Consider the following 15,930-nt stretch of genomic DNA (forward strand, 5'->3'; position numbering starts at 1 on the left):
AAGGCAATTACCTTATTCCCCTGTGCCTTCTTTATCCTTTACCATCACATTTGAGAGCACATTGAAATATCAGTTTAGGATATGCCCTGTATAAAAACCTCTCTTGAGGTTAGGGCAGTAGGAGAGGTGCATCTGCAGTAAATAGTAGGTATTCATGAAATCGGATGCTGCATGCTTCTCAGTTGTTGCTTGCATGTTGGTATACCGTTAATTCTGTTCTTGGCAGTCACTTGGCAGGTCGTGTCGAATCAGCTTCCTTATTTTTTGTAGAAGTTTAAAAGTAGCCCACTCTTTATGCCCAGCAGTTAGTGTTAACTGCTACGTGATGTGGCCATTTCAAATGTGATAGTGAATGAAGCGGCGACATGACATGATCTTCATCCATCCACACCTCTCTGGGCTCAGCTGCAGTGGCCACTCCGTAGCGCCCTAGCTTAGCTCATGCACCATCTTCCACCCCTGCTCTCGCCACCATCACCCTAGTTCAGGAACAGCCCAACGGGCAAGGGTCTTCACCACTGCCCCCACATCCTCACCCAGAGCAGCACAGGGGCCACCATGAGCAAGACCATAAGCAATTAGGGGACCCTGGTCTTTAGGAAGAAGTATGTCGGGTAAGAAGCATGTGTATGCTTTGGCAATGCCAGGTCTGGCTCCGTCTGTCCTTGCAGCTAAAATGCGCATTCTGACTGTTAAAATGCGGAGTGCTGTAGGGTTATATTTTGTGTGCCTTAGTTTCTAGATCCATAACGCGAGTCCACTGTACAGCGAAAGGATGTAAATTGTGGCAAATTGACGGCTCTCCCAAAAGCAAGAATGTAAGAAATACTTTCTTACTCTCCAGTTTTCCAGAGGATCCTTATAAGTGTATATGTTCTTTTAAAAAGTAAGGAATCTTTCCTGCGTTCTCCTTCTTCTGTACTTTTGAAGAGCCAGGCAGAGCAGGGTGTTAGTGCATAGAGAGCTGTTGCTGACCGTAGTGGTGTATGTCTCAATTGAGGAACGTGCTCCACATGGAGTTAACCAAGAGCCATCCCTGGATATCCCCAGTCCACACTTCTAGAGAACTCGCAGCACACATCACTGGAGTCTCCCTGTCCATACGTTTGGACTAGCCCATCCCTGGGAACCTATAGCGATAGTAGCAGCCAGCAGCACTCTAGTACCTGGGGCTCCTGCTGTTACCTACCGGACCTTGCCAGTTCTTCCGTCCTACGGACACCGCAGTGCTGTTCCTTCCACCTTGCTTTCGTTCCCGTCTCCCGCCGCCGCTCTAACATCCAGAGCGGCCGCGGAGTGGAGACGGGGACCACAATCCCCAGCTGCCCCAGCGGCAGGGGAACTGTCGACGCTGTTACCGCGCCAGGAGGCGCTTAAAGGCCTGCACTAACCCCGGCAGAGCGGGCTCCTGCTGTTACCTACCGGACCTTGCCAGTTCTTCCGTCCTACGGACCCCGCAGTGCTGTTCCTTCCACCTTGCTTTCGTACCCGTCTCCCGCCGCCGCTCTAACATCCATAGCAGCCGCGGAGTGGAGACGGGGACCACAATCCCCAGCTGCCCCAGCGGCAGGGGAACTGTCGACGCTGTTACCGCGCCAGGAGGCGCTTAAAGGCCTGCACTAACCCCGGCAGAGCGGGCTCCTGCTGTTACCTACCGGACCTTGCCAGTTCTTCCGTCCTACGGACCCCGCAGTGCTGTTACTTCCACCTTGCTTTCGTTCCCGTCTCCTGCCGCCGCTCTAACATCCATAGCAGCCGCGGAGTGGAGAGGGGTACCACAATCCCCAGCTGCCCCAGCGGCAGGGGAACTGTCGACGCTGTTACCGCGCCAGGAGGCGCTTAAAGGCCAGCACTAACCCCCGCGTCGCGGGACCGCGCGCGGGCTAAGCCCGGGCAAAGGGCGGGCCGTCTGTGGCCGTCCGGGGCAGGAGGAGGCAGGGCAGGGCCACCTCTCTTGCAGTCCCCGTCTTCTACGAAGGTACTGTGCTGTTTGATTCACCCATCCTCTAAGTGCCATTGTGACTTTAGTCCGTTTCGAGTAGATACTCTCCTTCAAGGACTTCGTTCACTATCCTACTAACAAAACCACTGCAATCATTGCTATCATTGCCATACTTTGCTATTAGCTCTTATTGTACTACACGCGCATGGCAAAAAGGAAGACCATGGAGGGAGGTGGGGGTAGTACTAACAAAAAGGGGAAAAAGGCCAAGAAAGTGATCCACGCGGCTGGTAATTGTGTGCTGGACAGGATCGAATCAATAGTTAACGATTGCCAAGTGATCTTGGAGGAAACTGGGACACCCTCAGATGCTGTAGTGGAAACAGTAGTAGAACCCTTGGTCAGTAGCCTCAACTGTAAGATTCCAACTATGTTTAAAAAAAAGTAGACAGGCTTCCTCTAAATTACTCCCTTGCCCTTCACTCAATGGTCATTCTGAGTTTAGTACCACAATACCCTTTCCAAAACCACGGGTAGTTCATTAAACATGATTCAGTGTTACACTTAGTTCCTTAAGGGGCAGGAGGAGACACTTTTTATTATGCAAAACTGTGTTCTAAACACAACTGTTCATTAAAATGAGATCTCCATGCAAAAAATTGCTGTACAAGGCCTCCAGGAAAAATAACGTTTTAACATTGGTGCACTCCCCGGACTTTATCCGCATCATTTGCACAGCTAGTAGGACTGGCTTTCATGTGATAAGGAGCACTTGTGCAGGCATAAATAGTTGTTCAGGGCTGGACACATACCCGTAATACAGATCCAGATCTTCCAGTGTACGAGGTAAGGGCGACTGTTTCTGGAAGCAACAGTGCAACCACACACTGGATTATGTGATGGGTAAGTGCCCTTGAGAAGCTGCCACCTTCACAGGAGGAACAAGTTCGTTTTAAAACACCTCCTTGCTGATGATGAAATCTTCACAGGGAAAACCAGGAGCCAGGAATCCTGGTGAGGAAGCCCAAGACGGAAGAGTCAGGATCAACAAGTGGAGGGAGCAAGAAAGCAGACAAAGGAACACAGCTTTGTTGCAATGTACCCTCCAACTAGACTGAGGGTTTTAAATAATAAAAGAACAGGAAAAGGAAATTACATCAAACACCACATGACAGGAAACATAATGGATTGAGAAAGTCAGAAAGAAACCAAGGGAGGAACATCCCTGATGTAAAGGAAAAGAAAAGATAATGAAAACCTGAAGTAGATTAGATGTTGAGTTGCTTTAAAAAAGTAGCTGCCAATCCTCAGACAGGTGATATCCATTTTGGAAAGAAGAAAAAAGCAGCAGCTGCCAGGAGCACAAGGGGGTCACAGGCCCAGGTGAGAAACTCTCCCAGCCTGCCGCTGCGGGCTTCATATGCATGTTCTGAGCCCTGTGCACCATAGAACCCCACAAAGTACTGCAGTTCTCGCGGCCCAGGCGGCCGAGAAGTTGCAGTCGCAAAAACTGGCTGTGTTCACATGCTCTTGTGCTATAAAGCCAGATCTATTGGCTTTGCCAATGTTTGTTTAGAGGATGTAGTTAACACTAGTAAAAAATCAGAGAAAATTATTATGGCGTTCCAAAAGTCTATAATCCCTTTGTGCTGTCTGGAGTGCGTCCTTAATCTATAAAACAGGTACCCTTTTGAGAGGGCTACAGAGGGTCATAGCCTAACCTGCCATGAAAAAGTCCAACAACCATGCGCAACAGAAAAGGAAATTAAAGAAAAATATAACTGCCTATCAGTTCAGCTTGTGTCAAGGAATAGTCTTCAACTGTACATGCTATACGGGATCCTTTTATTGTGTGGGGCAATCGGCCCTGCACTGTTGGACCTATTCTAGTGATTAGGGCCGATCAGAGTGAAGACAGCCCAAACACCCCACATAAGAAATTATTCAATAGAGCATTCCATCAAGGAGCTACCTTCTTTGTACCTTTTATCACCAAATAGAAGGTGGGGTTTTAGTAACTGCCTAAATTGCTCAATGCTTGAAATTGAAATAAGATCTAGCGGGAGCTCTGTCCGTAGGGCCACTTTTTCTTCCTTTCGCGAGTAGATTCTACTGAGACTGGCTTCCCATCATCTTTTTTCCTTTAAAATGCTTGGGCTTTAGTGAAATTTTCAATTCATATGATATCTATTGGTTAAAAAATGAAACCCTCCTATGTATCCAAGAAAGGTACATCTTCGATGAAGTTCAAATGAGCTGTTTATAGCTAAACTGTTGGCAAGCCATTTGATCTGATTACTCTCTGTGGAATCCTGTTATCATTAAATATACACTGTAAATACCTATAAAATGAATAATGGTTAAGAAGGCCGCTTATAGTTTTTGAAATCTACCTGACATGCCCGGAAACCCTTTGTGGAATGCAGACCAGGGAGACAAAAATGACTTGGGGGCCGATTACGATGTCGGGCGGAAAGTCTCTTCCCGACAGTCCGAATCTCCTCGACCGCGTCGGAGCTCTTCCGACCAACTTGGTCGGTTTACTCCTGATTACGATGTTCACAGTCGGAATGTACACTGGCCGGTTGTTCCGAATCAGTTCCGAGCAACTCACGGAGTAACCGTGTTGGTCGGACCCGCATTGTACACCTCTATGGACAGAGTTTCCACCCACGGGATTACGATGTGGATTTCCAACAACCTTTCCCTGCCCGCCTGTCTGACACAAAAAGGTAGTCAGAAAGTGACTTTAGGGGAACCTGGCAGGGCCCCCTTAACCCTACGGCCTGATGGTTGATGGCCGAAGGGGCACCTAAGGGACCCCCCTGTAAAACCCTGCACTGTGTGGCAGGCACCATGGGGTGCCTGCGACAGGGTGCAGGTTTTCCGCAAACATCCCATTTCCCCATAGGAGCATGTGTTACGGCCGGTTGTTGGGCAGAACACGAGCTCCCATAGGGAACAATGGGACTCTGACCGAACAGTGCTCGGTCGCAGCGCAATCCGCCGGTTGGCCGACCGCAAAACGGTCGGTTCCGAGTCAGTGTCTGGCAGAGGCTTTTGGCCCGGCATCGTAATCGGCCCCACAGTGTAGCATTCTGTATTGGGTTAAAATGCAAAATCCAAGATTGTGTATAATTAACGCATGTTGATTACTTGCTTTAAAAAGCAAGGATCATGCTTTTTAGAACCTGTGTTTCTCTGCCAGTTAAAAAGTGCACTTTCCCAAGCATGCAGATTAGCAAATTTGCAAATTAGCTGCTGAAGGCTGTCAGCCCCCTAAGGTACACCAGAGTTTGTGTTTATAGCTGATGGATTAATTGAGCTTTTTATAAAACTGTCTCTTGGCTTAGTCTTGTCAATGGTGCAAAAGCATCACTGAGTGTCAATAGATAAACTTAGAAGATCAGACGATGTACTGAGTCCAGTTTTGGAAAAGTGATCTCAAGTGCGTTCTAATTGTTACTGATATAATGAAATGAAGAAGACATGTAATATTAAGTTTCTAAAATGCTATTTTTAAAATACTTGTTTTTGTTGCAGATTGCAATCCCTAATAATGTCCGTCTCCGATGCATATCATGGAACAAAGATCAAGGATTTATAGCCTGTGGTGGAGAGGATGGACTGCTGAAAGTGTTAAAATTAGAAACCCAAACAGGTAGCTAAAGTTATAAGCACACCGTATCCAATCATTCGATGTTAATTTTTTTCAGGCAAGTAAACACATTTACCACAAAGTTTATAAAAATGTCAGTGTCTTTATCAATTTTTGCTTTTAAACAGTCCCGCCCTGTTATTGTAAGAACGAGATGTTGTCTTACAACACTATATATTGATCATTTGTAGAAAGTTCTCTCATGAGGATTTCTGTCATCTGTTCTCAATTCAGAGTAACAAAGGATTGCAGATCGGAACTCTATATTGAAATCTGGAACAAAATATAGTTTAGCATCTGAAGGATAGTCCACTTACTGCCTCTTTGTTTTTCTCTCTTTCACTCTGTCTCACACTCCTCACTTTGCCCTTCCCCATCTCATGCACACACAGACAACCGCACAATATATCCTCCCCCCACTACTCCTCTGAAGATCCGATTCAGGATCGAGTCATTCGTTACTTCAGTATCTGGGACATTTTCCCTCTAAAGGCATATGATTTTTACATGATTGTATCATGCCGTAAATTCTTTTTTAATATAATTTCCTTTGGGCTCTATTGCAAAGCATCTTCAGCACAGGCAAAGGCAGAGATCATATTGGTTGGCTGCACTCTGGTTGCTCCACTGACATTCAGTCCACAAGTTTCCTACCAACCCCCTAACAATAGCTCAAATGTGAATATTTAGGGAATTCTTTTGGACTTCCAGTTCCGCTAGTTTCCAAAGCCAACATACTATCAATCAATCAAATGGTACTGATATAGCATGGCTTATCACCAAGAGGGTATCCAGGTGCTGTGCTGTGGGTCTTAGTCTAAGAGCCAGGTCTTGAATCCCTTCCTGAAGTGGGTCAACAAGGGTGAGGTGCATAGGTGATGGGGTAGGGTGTTCCAGAACCTGGCGGCGATGTGGAAGAAGGGGCGTCCGATGGCCACCAGGAGTCATTCCAGAGTGCTGTGTGTCTGCCGAAGATCAGGACTCCGATTTTGTCCATGTTGAGCTTCAGGCATTTGTTCTTCATCCAGGCTGCGACATTCTTCATACAGTTGTGGAAGCTTGTCTTCGTCATGGTGGGGTCCACTTAGAGCGAGAGGATGAGTTGGGTATCGTCAGCGTAGGAGATGGTCTTGATGTTGTGAGGTCTGACGATGTCTGCAAATAGTGTCATGTAGATGTTGAAGAGGGTTGGGCTGAGTGATGAGCCTTGAAGTGTGCTTGGGTTGTGGGGGAGACTGGTTCTCTGGGTGGACCTATGAGAAAGGATGCTATCCATCTGTCTGTGATTCCGATCTGGCACAGTCGATTGATGAGTGTGTGGTGGGAGACGGTGTTGAAGGCTGCACTATGGTCGAGCAGAATTAGGGAGGCTGATTCTCCTCTGTCCAGTAGGATGCAGATGTTGTTTTATGAGGTGATGAGGGCTGTCTCAGTGCTGTGATTGGCTCACAAACCTGATTGGTGGGGTCCAGCAGGTTGTTTCTTTCCAAGTATTCGGTAAGTGGGAGGTTGATGGCCCTCTCCAGGACTTTGGCAGGAAATGGGAGCAGTGAGATGGGACAGTAGTTCTGGAGCTAGCAGGGGTCTTCAGATGGTTTCTTGAGGAAGGGTCTCACCCCTGAGTGTTTCCAGGTGTCTGGAAATATGGCTGTGGTGATAGAGGCGTTGAGGATAATGGTGAGCTGGTGGCTAATCTCCTCTCTTCCGAGGTAAAAAAAAGTCTGTGGGGGCCTGGGTCTAGACTAGAGAACCAAACACATTGTCAACAATTCCTGCTTTAGACAGTACTTCCACTAAAAGTTGACCAGAGCACTGATCAAATCAATATCCTGATCTTCCTGCATCTGGACTTCACATCTATACCACCTTTTCCTAAGAAGCAGATGGTAACAAATAAGGTTAATTATCAGGGGAATATTTAATGATAGTTAAGGATATTACAGTGAGATGCAGATAGATAAATCGGCTAAAAGCAGGCAGAGTGCTAACTGAAAATAAGCTGGGATACATTTGAAAGGAGATATGAGGGCACAAGCAGTTAGGCAGAGCGGTAAGATGTATACTGAATAATGGAAAGCAATCAGGCTGAAGGCTTTTTCATAGGCAAGCAGAGTATAGGATGATAAGCAAGCTGAAAGTTGGTGTGCTGGCTAACAGAGGGAAGAGAGATTGGCAGGAAATCAAGCAGAGAGATTGCTTATAGGCAAGGTGAAAGCTTGAGAAAAGAGACAAGGGGTAGGGCGGATCTAGATAGGAGTATTGCAGGCAGCATTATAAGGCAACTAAGACCTTTTAAAGAAACCTAGCTAGCGACAATAGACATATGCTAAATGCATGATATAATTAATTGGCAGCCAAGTAGGAAGGAAAACATAAATAATGTACAAAAGCTAAAAAATAAAAGAACAAGACAAAAATCAACAAATCCAAAAGTGCACAGCTTTTGAAATGTTGCAAATAATATATCCAGGGCCCATTTCAAGTAATTTCTAGGCATAAATCCCAGTTACATGCAAAAATAGCTGCACTTGCTAATGTAAATTTACACTCCCAGTATAGATCACTCATACATAATATTACACCACTATCGTGAAAAATTACTTATATGTGTGTGTATTTATCTTTATTCATATAACGCAAACATAACAAATATAATTGTATGCAGGCGCTAACAAGCAACATCAACCAATGCAAACTACACAGCACCTGATACTTATTACACAGGACATATACATATTTATTTCTCTCAGTAGGCTACCCCTATTGTTTTTTGTGTGTTAGGGGAGGGTCCCACTCTAATATACATCTAGAGACTAACCCAGTGCCTGTGTGTGATGGTCAGGCCCAGTGACAAAGGACTTCCACATCCATACACTTCATGAAGATTGTGTGAAGACGGAAACATTTTATATAATATATATTGAAAAAATCATAGGTTTCAGGGTCGTTATACTTAGAAATTAGCATAAAAAACCTTTGAAATTCACTGATTAAACCATAGATTTAAGGGTCGTTATAGTTAGAAATTAGCATTTAAAAAACCTTTGAAATTCACTGAAAAAAATCATAGGTTTCAGGGACGTTATAGTTAGTTGGACATTTCATTCGTACAAAACCAGAAAATTCGTACATTATAGTTAGTTGAGCTACCTACAGCTCGCGCCCCCGCAATGCACTGCTGATGATGTCAAATATTACATCACTCATGACATGGTCAGTGATATCACTTATGACATCACTGATGACATCTCAAATTACATCACTGATGACATTACTGATGACATCATCCAGTGACTGTGTGTTTCTGTAAAGTTTAAATATGTTTTATATATTTATATAAATATGCCAAGGTGTATTGAAGAATGAGTGGGTGTATAAATGTCTGAATGGATGATTTAGTAGGTGCGTAACTGACTGTATAAGTGAGTGATTAAACATGTCTTACTGAATGTGTTAGTGACTAATCTGTGTGAATGTCTGTATCCGTCTGTCAGTTGGTGTGTAAGCGGCTACCTGGGTTGGTGAGTAGCTACATGAGTGTCTATATGGGTTATTGATTGGTTGTCTGAGTATCTGTATGGGTGCCTGAGTGTCTGTGTTGTGACTGTGCATAGATGTTTGAGTTGATGATTCACTATGTATATGGGTTCAAGAGTGCATCTGTGCAGGGCTGTATGGGTGGGTGAGTGTGTGTATGGGTGTGTTGGTGATTGAATGGATGTCTCAGTGGTACATGTGTGAGGAACTACATATGTGAAAGGCAGTATATGTCAGTGTTGGAGTATATAAATGACTATATGTGAGAGTGAGTGATTGTGAGTGGCTGTATGCATGAGTGTGTGCTTGTACCAGTGATTGTATAAGAGAGTATGTATGTGTTAGTATCTGTATGAATAAGTGAGGTGGTGTTTGTATAACTGTATAGGTGAGTAAATAGGAGTGTGATTGATTATTTGGATGACTGACTAGATGTGTGAGTAACTCTTTAGATAGTGCTGTATTGATGAGTAACTGCATGTATGAGTGACTGTATGGGTGAATGAGTGGATATGTGTTTAGACCTAGGAATCAGTGAGTGGGTATGTAGTAACTGGTATTGGTATGTCTAATGTTTCGAAAATGGTAGACTGTATTTTAGAGTGGGTGTATCAAAGGTGATGTCACTAACCATGTCATGAGGGATGTAATATGTAACATCATCAGCAGAGCATTGCGGGGGTTCGGGTTATATTTAGCTCAACTAACTATAACAACCGAATTTCTCTGGTTTTGTACGAGTGGAATGTCCAACTAACTATAATGTCCCTGAAACCTATGTTTTTTTCAGTGAATTTCAAAGGTTTTTTAAATGCTAATTTCTAACTATGCCCACATAGGTAGGACATATGCAGAAAGAGGAAGAAAGGCGCAGAAAGAAGCAAGAGAAATGCAGAAAGTGGCAACAGAAGTCCAAGAAGAGGCCGTGTTGCAAAGTCATCCTGTGCCCCCAATGTTTTGCTGACCGGTACTGGTGGTAACTGAGTCTGACTAGCCAGGCCTAGAGCCAGTGCTATGCAAAAAGATACTTAGAATACAGTTAAAACACCTACATACACAATGGGTTGGGGTACCTCTGTGATTGGCATGACCTCCCCTGTAAGGCCCTAGTACATAATCGGGCAGGGGGATTAAAACTACCTCTAAGTAAGAGGTGCAGAAAGATGCTTCTTCAACGAGTAGTCTCATTTGCAGAGTGGTAGAGAAAGGGTACTGGACCTCCGACCAGCGCTCAGGAATTCCGCTGCGTAGGACTTACAGGAGGTACCAGGAGGGCTTCTTGGCCCCCAAAGTCCCTCAGGAGTAAAGTGTACCTAATCCCCCATCCAGTAGTCTGCCAGGAGGCACGTTTGCAGAGTGGTGGAGAAAGGGGGTGTGGCCTCCGAAGACATCTTAGCAATCCTACTGTGTGGGACTTACTGGAGGTAACAAGAGGGGTAGTTGGCCCCCAAGGACATCCTTAGGGCCCCACTATCCCTCCTATTACCTCCAGTAAGTACCACACAGCAGGATTGCTAAGTTCTCATACCAGGCCACACCCCACCACTCTGCAAACGAGCTCCCTGGCGCGCTCTTTGATGGGGATGAAAGTCCCCTTCACTGCTGGGGGTGTAGGGGCCAACTAGCCTACCTCTTACCTCCAGTAAGCCCACACAGTGGGATTGTTGAGAGGTGGACACAGGCCACGCCCCCTTTCTCCACCACTCTGCAAAAGCGCCTCCTGGCGCGCTCTTGGTTGGGGGATGAAGCCCCTTTTCCCCTAGGGGGGCCCTGGGGGCCAACTAGCCCACCAGGTACCTCCAGTAAGCCCCACGCACCTGGATTGCAGACAGTGGTCCGAGGCCATGTCCCCTTTTTACACCTGAGGAGGTGGTGGTCACCAGGGCTGGGGGTCCACAACGGACCTGAGTGAACCATTAGTTTTGAAAATTTCACGACGATTCGTCAAACGGCACCAAAGATATTGCCAAAAGAAAAAATGCTTTTTGAATCGAAATAAGGTCCTAACTATAACTACTTACTGGCGACTCGACCGCCAGTAGGTAATATATATATGTGTATATATATATATATATATATATATATATATATATATATATATATATATATATATATATATATATATATATATATATATATATATAGCAATGAACCTTTCTTTAAACGATCCTCTGCACTCCGGATCAAGAAGGGAATGGACTCCACTTTTGTTTTACCCAAATTAATTTATTTTTTTGAATTTGTGCGTTAGACCTGTCAGCCCTTTGGGTGGTCCCTCCTCATCATTATTTATTTTGTCCCACTTTTGCCTCAAACCCTGTTTGAATTTTTCCTTTTTGGGAACCACCAGACTTTTTAGTGTTGCTGCAGATTCAGGGAGCCATTTTACCTACCCCTGAAACTTCTGTCTGAGGGCCTGAAGCACAAAATGGTGGCCACCTGTGACATCACCAGCATCCACTGGAACCTACCAGCACCTTCCAGAACATTCCAGAACTCTGTGACAGTTGGAGGCGGTTTAGAATGTTGGGGAGTTAAGAGAGAGTGTTGGCAGTTGGAGCTGGAAGTTGGCACCTGACTGGTGAAGAGAGAGCAGCACAACAGTGAAGGAGGAAGGAGTGAAGCAGCAGGGGTGGAAACTTGTGCCTGGAGTGGGGTCCATAAACCCACCCTTGATACTTGTCCCTACTGATGGATCCCAGCCTGTAGCCCTGTGTGGGAAGAAGCCAGAAAAACTCATCCTAAGGACCTGGACAGCAGGAACAGGCCTTAGAAGCAGAAAGCAGCAAGATCCTGACCTGGAAACTGGTTTCCCTGGAGTCCGGCGTCGAGTAGCCTAAGACCTGGAGCCCGAGGTGGAGAAGCGGCGCTGACTGAAGAAGCAGACGTCGTACCCGGAGCCGCCTGAGGTCGTGAGAGGGCGCCGACGGAGGTCGTGAGGAATACCAAAGGTCGAGGAGGAAGTTAACCGAGGTCGAGTGAGCGGCGTCATCGGAGGAGTGAAGTCCGCCCTCCGGAGTCGTCGGAGACCGAGGTGAAGTGTACCGGAGGTCGGGAGTGAGGATCGCACTCCGGAGTCGCCCGGAACCTGAGAGGAGGAGCACCGGAGGTCGGGGGTGAGGATCGCACCCCGGAGTCGCCGGAAGTCGACATCGAGGCCAGGCCGGCCGACGTCATCGAAGCCGAGAGCGCCATCGGACCGGAGCCGCCCGAAGTCGACATCGAGTAAGACTGCCCGACGCCGTCGAATCGGAGGTCGAGATCGAACCGAGGCCGCCGACATCGGACCGGACCCGCCTACCGGCGTCGTCTAGAACTGACATTGTGCCGAGGCCGCCGAGATCGAACCGGAACCGCCTCACGGCATCGACACGACTCCAGCGGCGTCGGAACATCAGAAAAAGGGCAGTAAGTGGAGTAGAGGGCGCCTAAGGCCCTGTGGAGACCTGAGAGACTGCTCTAAGGGGCTAGGGAGGTGCTGAAACCAACCTGACTGTGCCAGGGGTGAACTGGGACTAACCTAGAGAGGTTGTGTGGAGAGAGAAAGCCAGGGCACTGGTATTCCCCCCTTGATCTACCTCAGTTTAGGCCTCAGCCTTGTCCCAGCCAGGGAGTAGACCCCCCCCCTCAAGCCTTCCACAACCCTACAAGCTGTGCCTGGGCCCAATCAGCCCTTAGGAATTGAAAAGTGATCTGATTACATGAGTGTTGCTGTATACTGTTAATTATTTATTGGGGGCACTGTATTTATTGAGTTTTACCTATTTATTGCTTCACTATATTTATTGGTCCACAGGACTTGTTGGTGCACAATATTTATTGGTACAGCATTTATTGCCTCAGAATATTTAATTGCCTGTATTACCTGCACTTATATTTATGTCCCTTGTATTTATGATCATCCCTATTTATTGAATCTTCAGACAGTATTTATTTGATCTGCACTATTTAAAATTTGTATATTGTGATTGACTTATTTATTTCTCCAATCAGCAACTAAGAGAAAAAGCAGATAAAGAAAGTTATTTTCATAATTTTTACGGTGTAGAGTCGTTTTTGGAACGGATGCACGCATGGTTATTGTTTGGGTATGTTGTATGCTTAGCACGGAGCCTGATTCCTGACCACTCGAGCCAAGCTACCACAGTGTGTCCGGAAGACCACCACCACCCCTTCTAGTGTGGGAGTGGTTTTCCAACATAAATTGGTGTTCAGTGGTGGGATAGAGCTGTGCCTACGCATACTCAACAATAACTGTGGGTAGTCCATAGGCCTACACCGGGAGTTTTCTCAAGAGCGGCCTTCCTAATTGTGGGTTTTTGTTTTTTTACAAATTTACTCTGGTGGTGGGAGGAGGTATTATTAAAGGTACCCCCCTGCATTGTTACTGCACAAAACCTGTCCTCTAACCTGAGTGGGCAAGATGGAGTTTGTACTAGAAAATCTAGAAACGTACACTGTGGCCCAACTCAGGGAGTTTTGCCAGCGGGAGGGGGTGTACTGCCCCCCAGGAGCAAAGAAGGGTGCACTCCAAACCAGCTTAGGGGCTTGGGGGGAGGCACGCAGGGAAAGCAAGGCTGAGGAGGAAGACAGGGATGGAGAGCCTGACCCCGAGGGGGCTGAGATGTACCAACCTGAGGTGGGGAACCTGTCAGCAGGGCCCAGAACCATTTCTAGGAAGGGCAGCAGTGCCTCTAGCGGTGGCTTGTCTGAAGTGGAGCTAACAGACCGGAGGGAGAAAAGACAGCTCACATGGGACTTAGCAAGGTTGGAGAAGGAGAAGGAGGAGCAGAGGATGGCCCACGAATTGCGACTGAAAGAAATAGATCTTCAGATCTTGAGAATCGGGGCACAACCTGTTCCTAATGGTGGCAGCCAGACCCAAGAGATCACCAGGGAATCTAAACCATACCTGCCAAAGGACATAGTAGCTAGCTATGGTGTGGGCGACGATATCGCCAAGTGGCTAGCGGCCTATGAGGTCTCATTGAGGGCCCATGGGGTTCCAGAGAAGTACTGGGGAGGGGGATTGTACAAGTACATGCCTCCAGCGGGTAGGGATGCTTTATTGGCCCTCGAGGAGGATGAGCAGACCCACTACCCCACCATGAAACTGGCGCTCATCAGAAAGTTTGGACTAACACCTGAAAAGTACAGACAGAAGTTCAGGGGTAGTCACAAACTGGGCACGCAGAATTGGGTGGACTTCCTGGACTATGCGAAGAAGGCAATGGAAGGTTGGATTCAGGGCAGTGAAGTGAGGAACTACGAGGGGTTGTTTGACCTGGTACTGAAGGAACACCTGCTCGAGAAATGTTTCCCTGAACTGCGGCAACACCTGGTGGATAGCAAGCTGACCAGTCCCCGGAAGCTTGCTGAGGAGGCGGACATTTGGGCTAGTACCCGGGTGTCCACAAGGGGGACTGGAGGGGATACTCAAAAGGCCGGACAGGGCGCCCCCCAGAAGAAAGAGGGAGGGGAAAAGAAAAAGGAGTTCTCCAAAGGCCCCCAAAATAACTTCCAAGGGAAGGGAACAGGATTCACCCCTAAGGCTAACCCGCCCAGAAACCCTAATCCTGGCCAGAGTCAGCAGCCAAGGGTTGTCCATTGCTACGAGTGCGGTGGCGTTGGACACTATAAAGGAGACCCGAAGTGCTTGAAACGACCACCCCCTCCCACTGGAGGAAAGACCCCCGGAGTAGCTAGTGCAGTGCTCGGGGAGGAGATGCCCTTAACTAAGGGAAGGGAGTGGGCGGGTGTCACTTTAGTGTCCCTGGGAGAACGGGAGATGGTTCCTAAGATCCAGGTGCCCGCAAATACCGCAAAGTATGGGCAGTGGGTCACCATCAACGGCCAAAGAGGGGAGGCTCTGAGAGACACAGGAGCCAGTATGACTATGGTGCGTAGTCAACTGGTGTCTCCAGAGCAGGTAATTCCCGATGTACTCCACCCAGCCGCGATGGCTGACGGCAGAACAGGTCACTATCCCGTGGCCGAGGTTCCCTTTGAATGGGGGGGGGTTGCAGGTTCACTTCGAGTTGCCGTAAGCCCTGCCGTGCCAGTCGATTGTCTGCTGGGGAATGATATGGAGCACAACGCTTGGAAGGAGGTGGAATACCGGACTCACACCGAGATGCTGGGTACACCTGACTGGGCCTGTGTTAGCACAAGGTCCGCGACTACCCGAAGAGAGAGTTCATTTCGGCTGGAGCCTGGAACAAAGGCCCAGCCAGCTGCCAGTCAAGGGAAGAACCGAGGACAGGAGGAGCCTGCCTCGGCGTCTCCACCCCGTAGGACGGATAGGCCACCGGAGGTGGTGGACCAGGAGTCTGCGGAGGGGGACGTTACCAACCTGGAGGACCTACCCATCCCGGCCGAGTGGCACGTGGAGGGAGGCCCGTCCAGGGAGGAATTCTGCCAGGGCCAGAGGGAGTGCCCTACCCTTGAGGGGCTAAGGCGTCAGGCCGAAGCCCAGGCAGCAGGGAACGTTGAAGGGAACTACAGTGTTTACTGGGAGGATGGCCTCCTCTACAGTGAACCCAAGGCACCCCTACACGGATCGTCACGAGCCTTGGTAGTCCCTCAACGTTATCGAGCCTTCCTTCTGGAGTTGGCTCACGAGATCCCCTTGGCAGGACACCTGGGGCAAGACAAGACCTTCGCCCGTCTTGTCCCACACTTTTACTGGCCTCAGATGAAAGTGTCGTCCGATACCTACTGCCGGACATGTGTGTCTTGCCAAGCCAGTGGGAAAACAGGGGTGAAGCTGAAAGCTCCCCTGGAACCACTTCCT

General features: G+C 47.7%; 1 protein-coding gene across 1 annotated transcript in view; it reads left to right on the plus strand.

Moving 5' to 3' along the window:
• The window catches only part of WDR35 (WD repeat domain 35), a 515,604-nt gene that overhangs the window by 16,034 nt on the left and 483,640 nt on the right, over window positions 1-15,930 (plus strand). The window contains exon 2 of the mRNA XM_085610631.1: window positions 5,486-5,603. Within this exon, the coding sequence (XP_085466757.1) occupies window positions 5,486-5,603 (118 nt within the window). The remainder of the gene's footprint in view (window positions 1-5,485; window positions 5,604-15,930) is intronic.

This window comes from Triturus cristatus, chromosome 6 (genome assembly GCF_964204655.1).
Source record: "Triturus cristatus chromosome 6, aTriCri1.1, whole genome shotgun sequence".
Lineage (NCBI taxonomy): Eukaryota > Metazoa > Chordata > Amphibia > Caudata > Salamandridae > Triturus > Triturus cristatus.